Genomic DNA, 20,612 nt, shown 5'->3' with positions numbered 1-20,612 from the left:
AAATGCTTTTGCCTTCTTAAATGCCTTGGTGATCCAAGCATCAACAATTGTGTTGAGACCACCATCCTTTCAAAATCTTCAACTGTATCTAGAGGAGTTAGTGATGAAGCTGACGGATCACGTTGCCTTAATGGAACCTTGAGTTGTTGGAGGTAGCCTCTTAATATGATGTTCTCTTTCTCTAACTTGCTATGCTTCTCAATTTCCAGCTTGAGCATATCATTGGCTGTTTTCACTATATCATTCATATCCACCAATGCTTGGTTGGTGGTGGGAGGACCTAGATTAGTGGTCTCAAAATCAAACTCATCTGCTGTGATCTCATCCTCTGGCTTGTCTACTCTAGGAATTGCAATCTGTATGATCTTAGATCCATCCTCATCTCTCGTCACCTTGGACATTCTAGTGGCTGCCCTCTTCTCATGTTCATAATCTTTATCTAAGTAGCTACGTATATCAAATGGATCTTGTTCTTCTTCTATAACCACCTTCTTTGACAATCTCTCCTTTAGCCAAGCAGGTATAATTGATCTCTCCTCTTCAACTTGTATCTCTTTCAAGTGTTGCTCTTCTTGTGGAGGGGAGGTGACTTCCTATTCATCATCATCTTCAATGTTCTCATAGTTATCACTGCTTGCTTTGTTGTTGACTAGCTTGGGTGAAGCTACCTTGTCATTGACCACCTGTTGCTTTCCTTTACTACTCGTTCCATGATCAATATCTGTTCTAACTGCTTGATTTGCTTCCTTTTGATGTATAGATGAAGTACTAGAAGAAAGATGAGGTGCTTGACTGGACTTGAGTCTCTTCTTCGGTTGTTCTTCAGCATTATCTTCCTTTTGTCTAGAGTCCCTTGAATGAGCTGATTGAGTAGCACTGGCATGTTGACTTTCACTATCTGCTTCTTCCTCAGAAGATTCAACTTCTCCCATCCTTTGAAATGTCACCTGGATGCCTTTATCTTGCGATATATGGGTTTGTGCTTCTACCCATCGCTTGGTGTAAATCAGTACTGGCCTCATGAGTTCTCTCAAATCTGTAAGCTTATCCTGAACCTAATTAACCTTCAGTTCTTTTTTCTTTTCTTTTTTGTAATCTGGCAAGAGGTGTCTTCCACTATCATGTGCTTGATCAGCAACATCAAAGACCTTAGTTGCTCTGATAATATCAATAGGTAGCCTTGAATACATCTTTCTTATCTCAAAATCATCTGGTGCATTCATGAAGTGATCCTCTAGGTGTAGCTTATGTCTGTGTTTCCTTCCACTAGTCTTTCTGACGTTACCATAGGGATCAAAGTTGTCTGTAGTAACATATGGTTGGAGGAGGAAGGACTTCAATTCGTCACCTATCTTTTCTGCTGCTTGTAGGGATGGGCATACCTCCAAAGATTTTCCTAATGAAATAGGAAAATAAATCTTTGCCTTTGTTTTGTTCTTCTGGACCTTGTCATATGTCATCAACTTTCTTACTATTTCAAGCAATATTAGTTTGTTAGTGGGATACCGTGGTAGCATGAGAGGTGGGCAAGAACATCCCTGAACTCTTATGTAAATGAACTTCGGAAACTGAATGAACCATGCACCATGTTTTTCTATCAATTCTTTCGCTTCTGGAGATAGTCTTTTGTGAATGCCACCTTGTAATGTCCTCGTGATATGCACAGTGAAAGCATCATTTGCTCTTTTATAATGAGGCTTGTTAAGATAATGCAACTATGGATAAGCCTCGCATGCTCTCAACTGTTTTGTTCTCATACTAACTGGTCCTCTATACATTAAACTGTATACTCATATGCCCAAGCTAGAGAGTATATATGAGTATATGATGTATGATCCCATGTAGAATGTCTTTGTCCTCTCCATTCTTTTGATTTGCACATCAATGTTGCTGCTAATGATCCTCACCCAATGGAGTCTTTCTTTTCCCATTGACACTATGTCCATGAAGTAGAACATCCAACGTTCAAACTGAAATGCCTGTGGGATCCCAAAGACTCGGCTAAGAAGCATGATAAAGTTTCCAAACTCCTCTTTGAAGTCAATTTTGTGAAGTCGGCTAGGAAGCTTGGATTGACGAGGTCTACTCTTCACCAACGTTCAAATTGTTGAGCCTCTCTACTCGAATGTGTTCAGGGTTTTCAATAGCATCTATTTCTTTTTCTATCATGCAAAATATGATTGGTGTCTTGTCTTCCAGGGGTCTTCAGATTTGGCATCTTCATGTGAAAGTACCTCTGATTGACATATCTTTGATATATCCCCACGTTTTTGGTCTGCTTTGTCTTCGTTCTCCTTGGGGTTTTTGGATGTATTTTTGGGCCAGCTTTTGGGTTTGGTTTCTCTGTTTATAGTCAGTCTGATGTCCAGTTTGTATATCTGTGGCCTTGCTCTATCCGGCCTTTTTGTAATACTTCTTTATAATATTAATATAATATAATGGCCAAGCCAAATTTCAAAGTAAAATAAAATAACTTTAATATAAATAAAATAGCTTTAACTTTGTAATGTTCTCTTTTTGGGATTGCCCTGAATCTTGCCCTAGAATCACAATTTCATTTAAAATAAGAAATATAAAATAGTTAGAGTTGTAAATTTACAAATAATAATTCAAGCAATATAAATTTTGCTTTAGATCCCGCAATCATATTAAACAATATTGGATATATGTAATTCATAAAACCAATTATTTCTACAAGGCTTAGGAATCAAACATATGAGTACAAATATGTGTATATTAATAAGCACCATAATTCATTAGATAAGTCATGTCACAACCATCTTCATATTGGTATTCAACCATATCAGGGTTTGGATGAGGGAGCATGATAGGCTGGCCCAAAGCGATCCTCACACTAAGCCCAAGAGCAGACTTTATACCCTTTTGGCCCACGTGGCAGACACGTCAGTCATCCATCATGGGGTGGCCTACCTAGTGAAAATGCTCGTCCTTGCCTTCCCTATTCATGTCACCTTATTCACCCGCTTATGAGTATGACTTCTCCAGCAATCAATCATCGTAGAGGTTGGAGAGGAAATCACAATAATTTGTCTACAAATCCCCCTATGTAAGCCCAAGAGTGGACTTTGTACCCCCTTGTCTGACATATGGCAGACATATCAGTCATCCATCATGGGGTGGCCTACTTAGATGGCGATCTTGTATCAGTTATCCCTCTCTTGCATTTCCTTCTCTTCTCTACATTGTTGCCCAACGGGTTATAAATAGATTAATAATATAGAGTATGCATTTCATATTATCACACAAACAGTTATATCAGTGGAGTATCGATTCTACTATTTCGTTTCTTACCACTATACTTGTAGAATTTAAGACTATTGCAGGGTGTATGATGAGTGCTGATGCTGATTGGTTCGATCTTCCTCTTACTGATTCAACATTCCTTTTTGCCCTCCTCCAATGAAGTCTTCTACATTTTATACCTTTGTGTCTCTATGAAGAGAGAAAACCCTTGGAAGATGCTGTCCTTTAAGAATGGTCATAACCCTTCTTAATGATGTCTCTTCAAAACCAATCTCTTAAACGGTTTCTCTTCAAAACCAATTGCTGGCTTGTGTATTTATTAATCCCTGCTTCAGGTGCCTTCGAATATTTAATCGCTAGCTTAGAACATGATATGAGTGATCATTGCTGCTGTTTATACTAGTTGCCTTCTAAGATGATAGAATCACTGCTTATAATATATTGCTGCTCCTTAACAATAATTGCTGTCATTTAAGTGATCATTACTTCTCATTAACAACCTTATTCAATCACTGCATAAGTTAACTGGCTGCCTTTATTTAAGCTGATCGCTGCCCTTGAAGGTAATCACACCTTTCTACCTCTTAAATACATGTCTTTTGTCATTATTCACAAGGGAGTCAGCCTTGAAGTAATATATATAAATTTAAATTAGTTCAAACAGGTTGGCCGTAATACAGATTAGTCTGATTTTATTCATATTTATTTTGAGTTGGCCCCTTTTGGGAATTTGCTGCTTAGGAATTATTAGTATTTGTCCTAGTTGGCTGTCTATGTTATTAATCCCTCAGTTTTCTATTAATAGTGGTTGCGATCTGGTTTAGGGCCATGACAAAATTGACATCTCTTGGCAGTTTTTTGATAGATTTATTTAAGATACTATACTACTATATTACCTTTATATTTCAATTGATTACTATAGAAAAAATTGGGGCTCATAAGAGAGAATACAGCGTATCACCTTATCACATTTAGGGATTTAAAAAAGTCAAAGAAGCCATTGGATGGAGAAGGAATCTTGAAGCTAAAAGAAGGCAATGAAATGTCAAATAACAATCCAAAAAGTGCTCTTTTGGAATGTAAACTTTGAGAGTATGCTATCAGATAATTTGAGAACTACTGTAAATTGCATTGATGAAATTCTAAAGTCATAAGAACTGCATGTGTTGAATGTTAGTGTACATAAATTTAATACCTGATATCCACATTGGAGGATTTCATATTTGATATATTTAGAATTAATGGTTAATAGTAATACAATTTAAGAATATCTTTTACACTTTTCAGATATATACAAATGATTATTCATCATGCTTGTTGGGTATAACGGACAATTGGTATTAAAAAGATAGTGTATTAACTAAGTAAGGTATATAACATGTGTTACCTTTTTGAAAAGATTTGAATTTGAAGCTCTATGGGAGATATCTTTCACGAAAAATGATATCATAGTTCTTGTATGGATAAAACTTGACTTGTAGAATTTGTTGAGAGTTCTTCCACTTTATGTGGTGGGGCTTTTCATAACTGACAACATGGGAGGAGAGGAGTAAGAAGGAAAGGAGGAAATAAAATGGAGAAGTTCTCTGGGAACTAAGAATCTTTTATTCAAATTTATCATTATGCTTTTCCATAAAATATGAACAGTTTTGATTAGAATGTGAACTATGCAAATTCTCAAAAGCTACTAGCAAGCCATAACAGATGGATAGTTTCTAGGGAAGGTATTCATCAGGGTAATGGATGATGTTGCTGGTTGAGTGTGACTTGGAAACTATGCTCATAATGGATGATGTTCCTACCTTTTTGATTCCATGATTTCAGTCCCTAAATTGGCCCATCCATGTTTATACTTTCTATATCAACTTTGCAATTTCTAAAATGTTATCATCTTCAGAGATTTCTTTCCTTTGCAGCTTATCCAATTTGTTTAAATTTTAAAGCATATTGTAAAAAGCAAGGAAAGAAAATAAAGAAATAATAGTGAAGTCTGCGATTGACCGAAGGCAGTCAATGTTAGTTGATGAGCAGCAAGTTCAATATAAAGTAGTAGGTCAGGAAGGAATTACAGAAAATTATCACTTTTGCTTTTCATGTTTTCTCTATTAAACTTGAAAAATAACCCAAATTTTTGATAAATTCTAAAATGGTTTAATGTGCTTCATTAGTGCTTTTTAAATTGTCAAATATGAAGAACTGCAATCAGTTAGAGAAAGTGATGACTTCAGTTTTGAAGTTTACCATTAAGGTTATTATTTTATTTCTATTAAATTCCTATCCAAATGAATTTATTCATTATTGAATATAGTTTAAGAGTCCTTGCAGAGATCTCACATATTGCTTATGGGATTAATGGGAAAGTGGCATGGCTATGATTTGTTCATTGTAGGTTCCCCAAACAGCTATAAAAAGTTTATTGCATACACATGCACCGCCAGAACAGAGTTCTTTGCGTGTAGATTTCCGATCCATACATGTACACTACCTGAACAACATTGAGGAGGATTCAATGTATAGACGGTGGAGGAGCAATCTGAATGAGGTTTGAGAGCTATTGCCTTTACCTCTGAGGTTCATCACATTTTATTTTAGAAGTAGTGTGCAATAGTTTAATTTGCATTTCTGTTCATCCTTTGGTTTATTTTCTAACACAATTTGTACTTGACATTACTGTTTGCAGAAGTAATGGTTTACCATTTTATTCATTTCTTATGTTTTTACTCTAATTCATTTCTCTAAATGATTCAGCTGCTCATGCCAGTCTTCCCCGGCCAACTTCATTATATTCGCAAAAATCTGTATCATGCTGTTTATGTCATTGATCCTTCTACTGGAGCTGGGCTGAAGGCAAGCCCCCCTTATTTGACTGGTTTTATGGATTATATATTTTTATTTTGCTGTTTGATCCTTACATAAGATACACAATGTGGTCTGTTATGGTGTATTCTGTTTTTTTTACTATAGATATTTCCAAATGCATTATGTGTTATGATATTCACATTTTGATTTTGTTTATTTATTTCCTGTAGGTTGTCAACAGTATCCTGTATATGTTCGAGAATAATGTACCTATGAGGTTTGGAATTATCTTGTTTTCATCAAAACTAGCTGCAACAATTGAAGAAAATGATGGTGAAATCCCTGAATATTTTGACAAGGAGCAGAGGATTGGACACATGAATGACGGTGATGATACTTCTAGTTTTGTAAGTGCAGCTGCTTGTTTTTGTACCTGTGTAGCTAAAGCAACCATGTAGTTTCGTAGTATAGATGTGGTTCGTGTTGTAGTTTATATAGAAATAGATGTGTTTGTTATCTTTTTGTTTTACTGAGAAACATTCTAGGACCATAACCTTTTATATCTATTGACTTTTTGAAGTACAACATAGTAGCTAGTTTATGGTGTGAAAATTAGGTATGAGGTCAGTCCCATGGTTTATATTATGCAAATATAGGGATACAACTGACGATGAATTTTGTTTTTATTAGCTGTGGTTTTTTGCATCTAGTCATTTAAGCAATATGTGCTCGGCCTTTAGCAGAATGGAAAAAGATATCAAACAATTCTGCATTGTGTAATAGAAGCAGTAAAACTGAAACTAAAATGCATGCAAATTGTGAGATTTTCCTGAAGTAGATTGACCATCAAAGCTTATGACTCCTAAAATTACTAAAATTGGAAAAATATTGAGTACCATGCCATGTTGGGTGTTTTGTTACTAGGTTGTACCTGAGCATGCTGAATCTTTGCAACATTTTATCAACATTTTTTTTATAGCTCACATGCCATTGCACACTTTTTTGCCCATCTTACCCAGACCATTATTACAGGGATAAGCCTGTAGTCTAACTGTGAACTAAAAGTGTCAAATTCATCCACAATCCACCTGGTTCAATGTGGGTTTGCTCTGGTTGCTGAAAAACGTTCTTGTTCACTTAGGCACATTGCAGGGCATACCCAGCTGAACCCAGGTCCATTTTGCAGAGGCCTGCCTGCACCCACTGTCCTGTTTGTATACATGGACTGGATACAAACTGGACCCAGATCTGGGAAGGTTTTCTAGCAAAATCATTAACTTAGTTTTTTTTATTGTGAGTGAAAACAAATATGGGGCAATTTACCATTCAGATACTGAATACATCATTTCATTTGTATATTGCGGGATTATCTGTCCTTTTATTATGAAATACATGAAGTGTCATTCAATATGGAATAGGACCAACACATGTTAACTGTAATTTAATATGAAAGGGGATGATTATTAGTTGTTTAGAATCAATGTTCTACGGATCTTTGGAAGGGTGGGTACCAGGGGACTAGATTCTAGAATCAATGTTCCACCAAGAGTTCTTTAATTTTTGGGTTCTTGGATCCTAAACCAGGTTTTATAGCAAAATAAATAAATTATATATTAATAATTTTATAATATAAATATAAAGAAATGAAATTTAAAAATTTAAAAATTATAAATTAGAACTTGTATAAGTTATACATCATTTTAAAATTATTAATCATTTTATCTTTAATTAAAATATTTAATTATTAGTGTATATATTTATGATTTTTTATATTTTTTTTTGCTACATTGCCAGTCCCGGTTCAGGTATTTATATATAACCTAAAATAACAGATATAAAAGAAAGTTAATATTAATATTAGTTAAATATCATTATAAAATTAATTTTATAATGATATGGTATAATAATAAAATTATAAACGAATAATATTAGTAATGATAAATATTAATATATAATTAATTTTAAAAATAAATATAGCTAATAACATTATAAAATTAATATATAATGTTATAGCATAATAATATAACTAATAATGTAGGGGATGACCCCACAATGCAGCGGTTAACTGCAAGCCTCCTACATGGGAGGTCTTGGGTTCGAGTCTGCTCAAGCCCCATGTGTCCCACACACAGGCAATGGAGAGATAAGGTGATGCCTGGGCGTGGAAGACAGGACAGCACAAGGAGATATAAGGGTGTTAATGCCGAACAAATATGAGGATGAGGCTCCTAAAAAATGTGCTCTCACTGGTTCATAGCTCCAGTCAAAAGCAATTCGGCTTCAGCCCATTACCAAAAAGAAAAAAAAATATAACTAATAATGTTATAATACAATATAACTTGGTGTTTATGTTATAATATAATATAAAAATTAATATAATTAATAACAAAATAATTATGTTCGACTAATGTTTTGGTCAAACATTTCTTGGACAAACCTCATGAACAACAAATTTGCAGAAATTCGTTGCCGTAATAGAGAAATTCGTCTAAAATTCGCCATGGTTCATTCCGTACGAAATCACAGAGAGATTGCCGGACCTGGTTCGAATCCCTTGCGAACCATATGCAGATATGGACGGTTCAAACAGGACCGGGACCTGGGGGGATCTCAGGGAGGGACCCGGTAACACAAGTTTTTTGTACAGGTGTCCCAAATGTACCCAACCTTACACAAATTTTTGTTCCGTATTGGTGTTATAAGAAAATATGAGCACAGGAAAATAGAAGCTACCATAATTAAATACAAAATAATTTGTGCTTTATATTTTTCATTCAAATATATAACACTTATATAGGAGTTTAATCTCCTACATTATTGGAAACTCCTGAAACAATTTTGCCAAATATAATGAGTAGTTTTAACTTTTAACAACTCAACACATCTGTACCACTAATACAGTAACCTGTATAACGAATATAACAAAACTACCAAATTATTATTTTATGCATCCTATGATGCAATATTCCTAACACAAATACCAAAATCCCCCCTTAATGACAAACCTAATAGGTTTTGTCATTACATCATTTTGAACACACAGTCACTTCTTTGATGTGGACATACAAATAGTTCACTTCTATGAATCCATCCCAAAACCCATAGATAGTTTGCCTTTATAGATCCATCCTCTGAAACTATAGACAATTTACCAAGCAACCTCTTCTTATGGACCTCTCCTGAAATCAACAAGTTGCATCATGTGTCAAAGAGCTTTATAATAGATCCATACTGAAATCTATTGAGTTCATCAGGACTCCCTTAACCTTCACGTCAAATCAAGGTAACTCATTATCTGTCAAACTACACAGTGCTATCTCAACATCAAGCTAAAATACGAGTACACCTGCCACCCTTGTACCTTCCTAGTGGTTTATTCCACACTTGATGTATGGACTGAGATTTGGTACAACACCTCTTTTGTCCTACATTGTCCATCGAGACTAGTGGATGACTTAACAATAGACTTTGACTGACACATTTTGAAAACAACTTTCACAAATAAGTAATAACAGTCACACTCAACAATAACATTTTAAAATGCAAATTCCTCATCAAATGTTTGAGGACATCATCACCACCTCCATCAGTGTCACACTCTTCATTGTTTTCAGATGTGATCAATGCTTCCGGTTTGAGCTTCCTGTTCAACAAGAACTTAGCATTTTGAAAACAATTGATTTCATGATGACCATTTTTGTTACATTAGTAACATGTATGATGATTTTTGGATGAGGATTCTACCTTTACTATTGATATGTTGACGGCTTTTTGTTGAATGTGTCCCTTGAATTGAGCTGTAAAAGCGCTTTCTGTGTCTTGTGAATGAAAACTTTCAACTTGCATCTGTCTTCTTTCCTTTTGCAGAAATAAAGATGACACTTTGTCAAATTCAAGATCAAGTACAGTGATTCAACAAAAGCTCCATAAGATGCTGGCAAACCTCTTAGTACTATGCTGACCATATCTTCATCGTCTATCTTTTTCTTCATGGACACTAATTGATCATGCACATTCTTAAGATGCATGATATAGTCTGAAATTGAACCTCCTTCCTTGTAATGTCCCCTACTAGGAGGCTGCCATTTTCCAAAATGAATAACATACCTTACTATACAGTATTATGTTTCTATTTTATAACTCTAAGTAATTATACATGAACTAGTATTCATATCACATTAACATTCATTACATTAAGGCCTATCTTAGCTTCTTCCCAAAACCTATTGAGGGATGGGGATATACTGTCATAGGGCGCTGACACCACCTACAAGGAGGCTCCCTCAAGGCCCAGGACTACGTTCCTACCCGTTTTGGGCTTACCATCTCTTGTGATTGGGTTTACTCGCCTTTCCCTGCACACACCAACCTATCCACTCATAGGGCATAGTGGTAGAATTAAAATTTGGTCACTGACATAATAGTATGTCAAGTGTTATGAATACACATATCTTAATAATTAAATATTCATTTGATATTCCTATTATGATGGAATATATAAATTTAATACATAATTCCTTAGATTTACTTTATATGAAATTATTAATATATGTATGTTATTTGTGTTAGTGTATTCATATATTTTGAACCGCCCTTTGAAAGGGACGCAACCTTTCACAATCAGATCTGCACTTCTTATTTAAATCAGATCTGCATTTCTTATTTAAATCAGATCTGCACTTCTGATTCCCAAATTATACCCCTTCAAATGAGGTTCCCTTCTCCCTTTTATATCTCATGTTTGAGGGAGTTGTCGATGGCTGTTTTATGACTACACCAACACAGAATAAAATACCAAGGTATCTTATCCTCTCTTGAGAAAAATCCGGTGTATGCTAAGATTGCGAAAGATCGTATAGCTGACTCCAATGTTCTTCTCTATCAGGTCCTAACGTGTGGATAAGGTCGATGGCTGTTGTGAAATGCTGGTAACATAGAGGGACTTACGTTTGGATCATTCTTTCACTTCTTTGCTGTGGCTGGAACTTCATCATCAGATGTAGCAAATCTGTGATGCTTCAGCTTCGAATGAATTGAACTGGAATGAACTGAAATTAAAAGGGGAAAGGGTTAGAGAAACCTTATTTTAATCCTAAGGACAATGGTATCAATGGATAGTGCTCCAATGGATGAATTCCAAATAAACCAAGTTCTGCTTTGCCAAGTTCAGCAACAACTTCATAGGACTGGTGCGATATTCCAAGGGTTATGCAAAGAATTTTCATATCATATGAACACCATCATAACGAACAACGTACATTCAATGATCAAAGATAAGCATCCATATAAAAAGGGTTCAGTCTAACTTTACACTGCAAATAGAAATCATCTAAGTGCAAAAAGTATGAACCATTGAAATTCATTAAACTTTGTCACATTCTCTATTAACATCAATGCACTTCTAACAATCTGAAAAATCGAAGGAACAACATGCAACAAGTTGAAATAAACATGAATCCACCATATCTTCAATGAAATCAAATTTTATTTCTCCAAGGCTTACAATAATGTCTTCTCCTTCTCTTACTCTACTTCTACTCTTCTAATGAGATAACTATCTAATGAATTACAGATGAGAAGGCAGGGCCTTTTATAGAGATCCTCCCACAAATGAAGGACCAAGATTGATTTGAAATCAAGGGCTAAGATTACAACATGCGAACCCTAATTAGGGTTTGACCAAGAAATTCCTTGAGGCGCAAGGTAATGGGTCTGGCAATTAATGAGGCAACTCGCCCACTAAGCATTTAATAGTCCATCACTTAGAATAGCATGCACACTAAGCATTTAATAGCTCATCGCCCAAAATAGCACACCCACTATCCCTCTCCTTGGCAACAAATGCAATGAATCGGGTAATGACGGTTTGGAAACACATGATTGGTCGAAGAAGGTGATAGGGCGCCACCTTAGCATGTTGGGTGCCATGTGGACCTAGTAACTCATCGCGAAGAATATTCCAGTTTGATTGATTGTGATGAAGTATATTCCCGAATTGCATCATCTGGACCAAGGTTCTAACTTTGATCAACTCTTTTAAAATTATCCTTCCTTGATCATTTTCTTCTTTCCATGTACTTGGGTTCAGGAATTCACCTTCTTGGAATATCTTTCCTTGTCGACGACTATCATTCCCTTGAGTCGTTTCCTTCCAACTTTTGATTTTGGATTTTTGGAGGAAATTTTTCCTTCTACATTTGCACTTGAACTTTAATCTTTGAGGTCTTGAACCTTGAATGCCTTGAACTGGATGTTTGGAGTTTGAATGTCTTCCTCGACGTTTGGAATTGGAATTCCTCCTTGTTCTTTCCTGGTTGGGATCCTAGATTTCCGGAAGAAACTGAAGATAGTTGTAAATTCTTCTCATTTGTACTTGCTTGAATTTTGAGGTCTTTGAACTGGCATTCTCTAGAATTGGAATTCATTTATGCTTTTCGAACTTCCTTGGAATGATGCTCTAGAATTGGAGGGATGAGTTTTTGATGCTCCCTTTTTGTCCTTTGATTTGCCAAATGCCTCCTTAAGCATTAAATTCCATGCCTCATGTCATTTCTCCACCTTGGGCACACATGAGACATGTGGAAGAAATTTTCAATGCCTTAGCCAAATTTCCATGTCTTGAGTACTTGAGCGCATCCTAGAAGGATAGGAGGAAATTTTTCATGCTTAGGCAATTTTTTGTTCATTCCATGACTTCATGAAGTTGGACACACTTGAAGCTTGGAGAAGGAATTTCTCCACTTAGTTAAATTTCAATTTCCATGCCTTCAGGAATGGTTGGGCGCACTTGGAGCTTGGAGAAGTAATTTCTCCATACTTAGTCAAAGTTCTTCATTTCGTGCCATTTTAGAGATGGGTGCATTTGGAGCTTGGAGAAGGAATTTCTCCATACTTAGTCAAATTTTGAGTTTCCACATTTCTGAGGAATCCTTGAGTGCATATCATTCTTGGAGGACTTGTCAACACTAAGCAAAATTTATCATTTCTTTCCTTCTTGGAGGTGGACGCATTCCTGAGGTATAGTGTTAGTTTTAGGATCAGAAATAAAATAAGCAGAAGTACAGAAATAATAAACACTCGAACACATTTAATACCATGGGAAAACCCTCCTTCTTGAGGGAGAAAAAACCCAGCCAATAATCTCTTATATTATTGAATAATACAGAATTTGCCTTTACAACTTGGCCAATCTCAAGGCCAATACAATTATGAAGTGAAGGCACCTCACTGGGCGTGAATTTACAAGTGAAATAATATCTCCTTAATAGTTATCGATCTGAAGCAATATGTCAATATGCTGAAGATATCAATCTCCTCCCTAAAGCACTAGTTTGTCTTCAATGTGTTGTGTGATTTAATGATCTGACTTCACAACGATTCCTCTACTTCCCTAACGCTGTTCCAGAGGTGGCAATTTGCTTCTTGCAATAGATAAAGAGATGAAGTCGCCTATGGCAATCTTAATGCTTGTATAATGAAGATAGCAATCGGCAGTTTCTGTTAATGATAGTTCAGATGTGCAGTCGGATGTGGATTGGTTTAATAAGACCCTCAATATCTATATATGAATGTTTGCTCGATATATCGTGTGTGTGTGTCGTCCGTCCCTTGCATTGTGATTTCCTGAATATATATAATCTTGCAACATAAGAGGGTTGTATCTCTTCATAAACACACCTCTTCATACGTGGGTTTGTTATGTAAATCGTGATTCTTAATGTTGATTGGTTATTGTTAACTAATTGCTATTGCTTATATCCGTTTGTCAATTGCTGTTGGTTAATATGTCCACACTTATGACCAAATTGGGTCTTGTACCTTGCTGATCTTGAATTTGATAGGAGAAAGAATCTCCCGTTGCTACAATAACATCAACATATAGGAGGAATTTTGAGTGCTTGGGCGCCAATTCTATGCTGGTGGAAGAATTCTCCTGTCTTAGGCGCATTCTGGATGACCTGAAGGATTTTCCTCACTTGCTGAAATTTTATCATTTCCATGCTATGAGAGTGCTGGGCACATTCTAGACTTGAAGGAGGAATTCTTTGATACTTAATCATTTTTTCACTTTCCAAGAATCCTGGCATGCATGGGGTCCAGAGGAGAAACATTTCCAACACAGCCATTTTTTAACAATTTCCAAGACTGTTTGCATACATGGGCACATTTTGGCTCTAGCGAAGGAATTTTGCGCACGAGGAATAATCCTCCTCTATAGATTTGTGCCCTAGGAGCTTGCCTTGGCACATTTGTGGGGTCAGGGAGGAATTTCCTCATGGAAAAATCCTCCCTGCCCTGGGATTTGCGCCCCAAGAGTCTGTCTGGGCACATTTTGGGCCTAGTGGAGGTTTTTTGGATTTCTGGAAAATTCCTCAAAGAAGGATTTTTAGATTTTTGAAAAATTCTGGAGAAGGATTTTTTTGGATTTTTGGAAAATTCCTCAGAGAAGGATTTTTGGACTTTTAGAAAATTCCTTAGAGAAGGATTTTTGGACTTGTGGAAAATTCCTCAGAGAAGGATTTTTGGATTATTGGAAAATTCCTCAGAGAAGGATTTTTGGAAAATTCCTCCTCTTCTTGGGAATTGCGCCCAAAAATAGATTTTGGCATGCTTAGTCTTATCGAGGAGGATTTCCAGACAGTCAGAATTTGATCACTTGCTTGCTCATTTTCTTTTTCGGATTTAGAACTAGATGCTCAGGATCTTTTTGCAGTCAGTGCTTCAGTTGTTGCCAAGAATAGACCTTCCAAAAATAGACTTACTAAAAACAGCAAGTTCTTCCAAACACCAAAACAAGGCAAACAAGGACATAGTGAAACTTACTAAAAATAGACACTGCTAAAAATTGTAAGTTTGTCCAAAGTCAAAATTTGGCCAATCAGGGCCACAACGAAATTTACTAAAAATAGTAAGTTTTCGGAAAATGCTCAAATTTCATTGTTAGGTCCTTTGAAGGACTCTTTACAACACTTAGCCAAAATTTCTCTATGCCCAAGGTTACTGACCTATTTTTCAAGTTTGCAGGATACAAACCCTAAAAATAGACAATGCTTGCTTCTAGACTTGGCATCAATCATCTTCATCCATCTAAACACTGAATTCCTTGATCTGGAGTGCATTTTCACCCCCGGGGAGGAATTTTTCAGACTTAGCCAAATTATGGTTGTTTCTCTTTCATTTCTTCATGTAGACGTTTCAATACTTAGTCAAATATGCATCGACTCATCCTTCTGCTAGTGAATTCCTTGTTCTATCATTTCAATCTCTTCCTTGGATGATGATAGCATCCACTCAACGATGTCCTCTTCTCAACATCCAAAGTCTTGCTCCCCGCAATGTACCTGAAAAAGACAAGGAAATGTCGTGAAGTACAAGTATCAATCAAGTTCATATTTAGCAAAATGCAATGTTCGAAGGTTAAAGCAATAAGTATAATGCATTTCTCAATACATCAAAACCCTAATTCTTGACTTGATGACAATATTAGGACTATATCTTGTCTAGGCTGTATATTCCTTAAGAATCCATTCCATACTTAGGCATTCCATCACCTCCAAAGGCCAGAATCCATACCAACAAGACTTTATAACTCATTCCTTAGGGTCGGGAGATGACCGTGACCACAAAAGACTTGGTTTATTCAACAAAAAGAGGGGGTCCCCATTTGCAATGGGGCACAATAGGAGTCACAACTTTTCTTTTCATGTCTTTTGACCGTTCATTAACTTAATTAAATTTTAATTAAATTTAATTATATTCTTTTTTTTTAATATATTAATTTTATTATTATTATTTATTATTAAATTCTATTTGAAAGTGCGGACATTATCAGCTGCCCCACCCAAGATTGCTTGTCCTCAAGCAATGATCATGGAGTGTTCAAAATGACTTCCAATATGAAATGGCTTTGGAAACACACATGGAATAAACATGCCGGAAACATATCAGTCATGAACCAACATGGAGCATAGACATAAAAACACAAAACATACACATGGATATATGCAAACACTAGAATGATTCATTGATTCGTGTTTACCCTGCAAAATGGCAGGATCAAATCTCTGATATCAATTGAGGAGGCTGCCATTTTCCAAATGAATAACATACCTTACTATACAATATTCTGTTTCTATTTTATAATTCTAAATAATATTAAATGAATTAGTATTCATATCAGATTAACATTCATTACATTAAGACCTATCTTAACTTCTTCTTTAATTCTTATGAGGGATGGTGATTTATTGTCATAGGGTGTTGACACCACCTACAAGGAGGCTCCCTCAAGGCCCAGGACTACGTCCCTGACCGTTTTGGTCTTACCATCACTTGTCATTGGGTTTACTCACCTTTCCCTACACACACCAACCTATCCACTCATAGGGCATAGTGGTTGAATTAAGATTTGGTCACTAACATAATAATATGTCAAGTGTTATGAATACACAATGACACATATATATTAAAAAATTCAATATTCATTTGATATTCCTATTATGACAGAATATATTAATTTATTACATAATTCCTTAGATTCACTTTATATCAAATTATTAATAAATGTATGTTATCTGTGTTTGTGTATTCATATATTTTGATTATTTAACATAATGCACAACTTAACATAGGCATATTAATTTATAATAATATATTGTAAAATTCATTTATTAATAATCTGACAATATGCAGATGTAGAAATATAGCACACCGATCTGCAGTGATATATATATTATTCCCAAGATGTAATTCAATTTCCTGAGATACTATTCCCAACCTTCCATTCTCCTTCTGAACTGCCCTTTGAAAGGGACTCAACCTTTCACAACCAGATCTGCACATCTGATTCCCAAATTATCCCCTTCAAATGAGGTTCTCTTCTCCCTTTTATATCTCATGTTTGAGGGAGTCGAAACTTTTCTTTTCATGTCTTTTGATTGTTCATTAACTTAATTAAATTTTAATTATTTATAATTATATTCTTTTATATTTAATTTTTAATATTTAAATTTTTTATTATAATTTATTATTAAATCCTATTTCAAAGTGGGGACATTACATTCCTGCAAGTTAGAAGAGTATAGTTGATTCTCAAAAAACAATGATCTGCTTGCTTCTGAAGTCTGGTACTTATCACACAACTTGGTCCATAAATCCGCAATAGATTCTTCATTACAAACTTCAGGAATCAGGTCATCTTCAACAGAAAACTTCAGTATCAGCAAGGATTTATTATGGTTCCTGTCATAATCTTCAACATTGGTCTTTGGTTTGTCCTCCTTCCTGAGTAGAATCTTTGTGAGTTTCTTGTACTCGCAAATTATCAGATTCTTGTGACTCCAAATATTGTAGTTTGTATGAGACAGTTTTTGTAACTCCGGTAGCAACAGAGCTTGGATGTTCCCCACCATTCTTCAAGTCTAAGTCAGACACATTTCATCAGTTGTGAAGAAAGAATATATCCTCCCTCCTTGTTGTGAACTTTTTACAAGGAGTGTTGGGTACCATCAATTATACACTCCAATTACAATTTAGAATTTTTTTATTTTTGATAAATTTTGCTGATCATATAAATTGTTGGTCTCTGAATTTTCACAGCCAAACACTCCACTAGGGCTCCAAGGCAAGATATCATCATTGCCTAGTGACGAAAATAGATTAGTGCGTGGCTTACTCTGAGAAATTCAACAGTCCTTTTCCTTCAAATCTTCAAGCGTGAGCAGATTTCTGGGTTGTGTTTGGTGTAGGCCCATAAAATTCTAATTTAGCTACATTTCTATCGAGTGCCTGCATGGTGTCGTCTACAAGGATTCTTGCCACATGAAAATATAGACCATGCTTGGTGAAGAACTGATGGGACTCCTCCGCCTCTAAGCCAAACTCTTCTATTCTATTCAGCCTAAATTTTTGTCTAGAAAGTGTTCATAGTGAGCTCGTGGAAATATGGGAGTTGAGCAATTGGTGATTGGGAAGCTCTAAGAATTGGAATTCTTGATGCTGATCATGCAAACACTGTCGTCATTGTTTGCAGATGAAAAGGAAAATAATTATTAGAATGCAAAAGAAGAATCTACCTTGTCATCGAGTTTTATCATTAATCGTCCACTTATATATATGCTTGAAAATATAGACCATGCTAATATATATATGGTGTCGTCTACAATGATTCTTGCCACATGAAAATATAGACTATGCTTGGTGAAGAACTGATGGGACTCCTCCGCCTCTAAGCCAAACTCTTCTATTCTATTCAGCCTAAATTTTTGTCTAGAAAGTGTTCATAGTGAGCTCGTGGAAATATGGGAGTTGAGCAATTGATGATTGGGAAGCTCTAAGAATTGGAACTCGTGATGCTGATCATGCAAACACTGACGTCATTGTTTGCGGATGAAAAGGAAAATAATTATTAGAATGCAAAAGAAGAATCTACCTTGTCATTGAGTTTTATCATTAATCGTCCACTTATATATATGCTTGAAATGTGCCTAAAAGATCTACAAATAATTTGATTTAGCATCCACACCAAAGATCTAGAAATTATATGAGAAAATGAGACTCAAAATTAATATTTGAAGCTCTTTTTCATTTTCCTCGGTCAATATTCTTTGCAAGATCTTGCTCTTGATGATGCCTTTCTGTGCATTTTTTAGGACTCTTTCCTATTCCGCTTTTTCTTATCTTCATGCCCATGAAAATGCTTGTAATTTTCTTGTGTGACCCACAATTCATGGATCAGACACGGACATGAGATCCTTCAACATCAGCATGGTACTTCCTTGGCATCTTGTAGAAGATATGACAACCATATAAATAATTATTAATTAACTCGACTCAAACACAAGCCATCCTACTTTGATATCATATAAGAAAATATGAGCACAGGGAAACAGAATCTACAATAATTAAATACAAATAATTTGTGCTTTATATTTTTCATTCAAATACTGAAAACAACCAGTGTTCCATGGGGACGCGTCCCCCCCCTTTTTGGGCGCGTCCCCCCGTCAGAAACGTCTCGGGGATAGGGGGACGGGGACGCGACGTCCCTCGCCGTCCCGCCACCGCCACCCAAGCGCTGCCGGGACGCGGAGACGTCTCCGCGTCTCCCAGGGAGATGTGGAGACGTCTCCTTGGGAGATGTTTGGGCGTCTCCCAGAGAGACATGGAGACGCCTCCACGTCTCCTTGGGAGACGTTTGGGCATCTCCCCTTCCTTTGAGAGACGTGCAGATGTCTCTCCAGGGACGAGGAGACGCCCAAACGTCTCCTTTCGCCCCCACGTATATGCAATGTTTAAAATTAAAATTTAAAAAAAAAGGTGACTTTTTAGGTTTTTTGAGGGTTAAGGGGTAACTCTAATTGGTGATGCCCCTTGACCCCAACTTGGGGGCGCTGCCCCCAAACCCCCGTTGAAAAATATAGGGGGAAACCGCACCGATAGAAGTAGGGAAAATCTAACCTCTGAGTCTGATTAGGCTCCATATAACAACACAACTTAGAAATCTTGGTATTTAGATTTAGTATTTTAAATTTCCTAGTCTCATTTGAAATGTAATTCTTATACTGTAATACTGCCATACATCTTTTCAAAACTAGTTTTTCAAGTACTATATGTATATGTATAACTATATCAGCACCACCACCCCGCCACCCCCCCGCTGCCGTCCCCCCGCCGCCTCCCGCCGCCGTCCCCAAACTTAGGCCCATGGTCCCCTCGTCCCGGAGACGCGTCCCCGCGCCCCCCGGTCCCCCTGTCCCCAATGCCCGTGGAACACTGAAAACAACTGAAACAACTTCAACAACTTATATAGGAGTTTAATCTCCTATATTATATGAACCTACTGAAACAACTTTCCCAAATATATTGAGTTGTTTTAACAACTCAACACATTCGTACCACTAATACAAACGTACCAAATTAAATTTTTATGCATCCTATGATGCAATATTGCTAACACAAATACCAACAGGTGTGCCGTACCCATGTGGATGTATTTATACCCGATTTCAATTCAGCAACTAAGTGATCAAATAAAAGGATATTATTTGTGGCTCCGTCAAGCCTTTTGTTAACTTACATTTATTGCTTGCTTAGAAATCCCCTAAACATCTTTTTTCACCTGTGGCAAGTAATATGATGTGACACATTTTGGGGAAAAAAACCATTTGTAAATTTACTTAAAGGGTGTGGAAGTGCATGATAACTGAGATGCCTCAACTTTATTTGGGAGGTGCTATTTTTATTTAAAAATGTAAACTTTCTGAAGATCAAAATCAATTCCAATGGTATGTAGAACATAACCAGGAAAAGGCTTAAATGTTTTTCTGAACAATTTTATACTAAACTTTGCCTCGAGCTGGTGCTCTTTGAGGAGGTAGAAAATAGTTTGTGAATACTTGAGATGGTCTGATATTACATCTAAGATCTTTCCAAAGAGTCATGCACCACATGCTGTTTAATCCTACAAAGAAGATACCTGTTTTAGAATTGAACACACTTTATGATGATTTAAAGCAATAGAAAATTTCACTCATGACATATTAAATAAT

At 36.1% G+C, this 20,612-nt stretch overlaps 1 protein-coding gene across 1 annotated transcript in view; it reads left to right on the top strand.

The window, feature by feature from the left end:
• The window catches only part of LOC131055195 (UDP-glucose:glycoprotein glucosyltransferase), a 221,810-nt gene that overhangs the window by 74,641 nt on the left and 126,557 nt on the right, over window positions 1–20,612 (top strand). The window contains exons 10-12 of the mRNA XM_057989792.2: window positions 5,654–5,806; window positions 6,013–6,111; window positions 6,294–6,470. Coding sequence (XP_057845775.2) covers window positions 5,654–5,806; window positions 6,013–6,111; window positions 6,294–6,470 — 429 coding nt within the window. The remainder of the gene's footprint in view (window positions 1–5,653; window positions 5,807–6,012; window positions 6,112–6,293; window positions 6,471–20,612) is intronic.

This window comes from Cryptomeria japonica, chromosome 3, assembly GCF_030272615.1.
Source record: "Cryptomeria japonica chromosome 3, Sugi_1.0, whole genome shotgun sequence".
In the NCBI taxonomy this organism is placed as follows: domain Eukaryota; kingdom Viridiplantae; phylum Streptophyta; class Pinopsida; order Cupressales; family Cupressaceae; genus Cryptomeria; species Cryptomeria japonica.
Note: the sequence above shows the minus strand (reverse complement) of the source record. Positions and strands in the feature narration are given on the sequence as shown.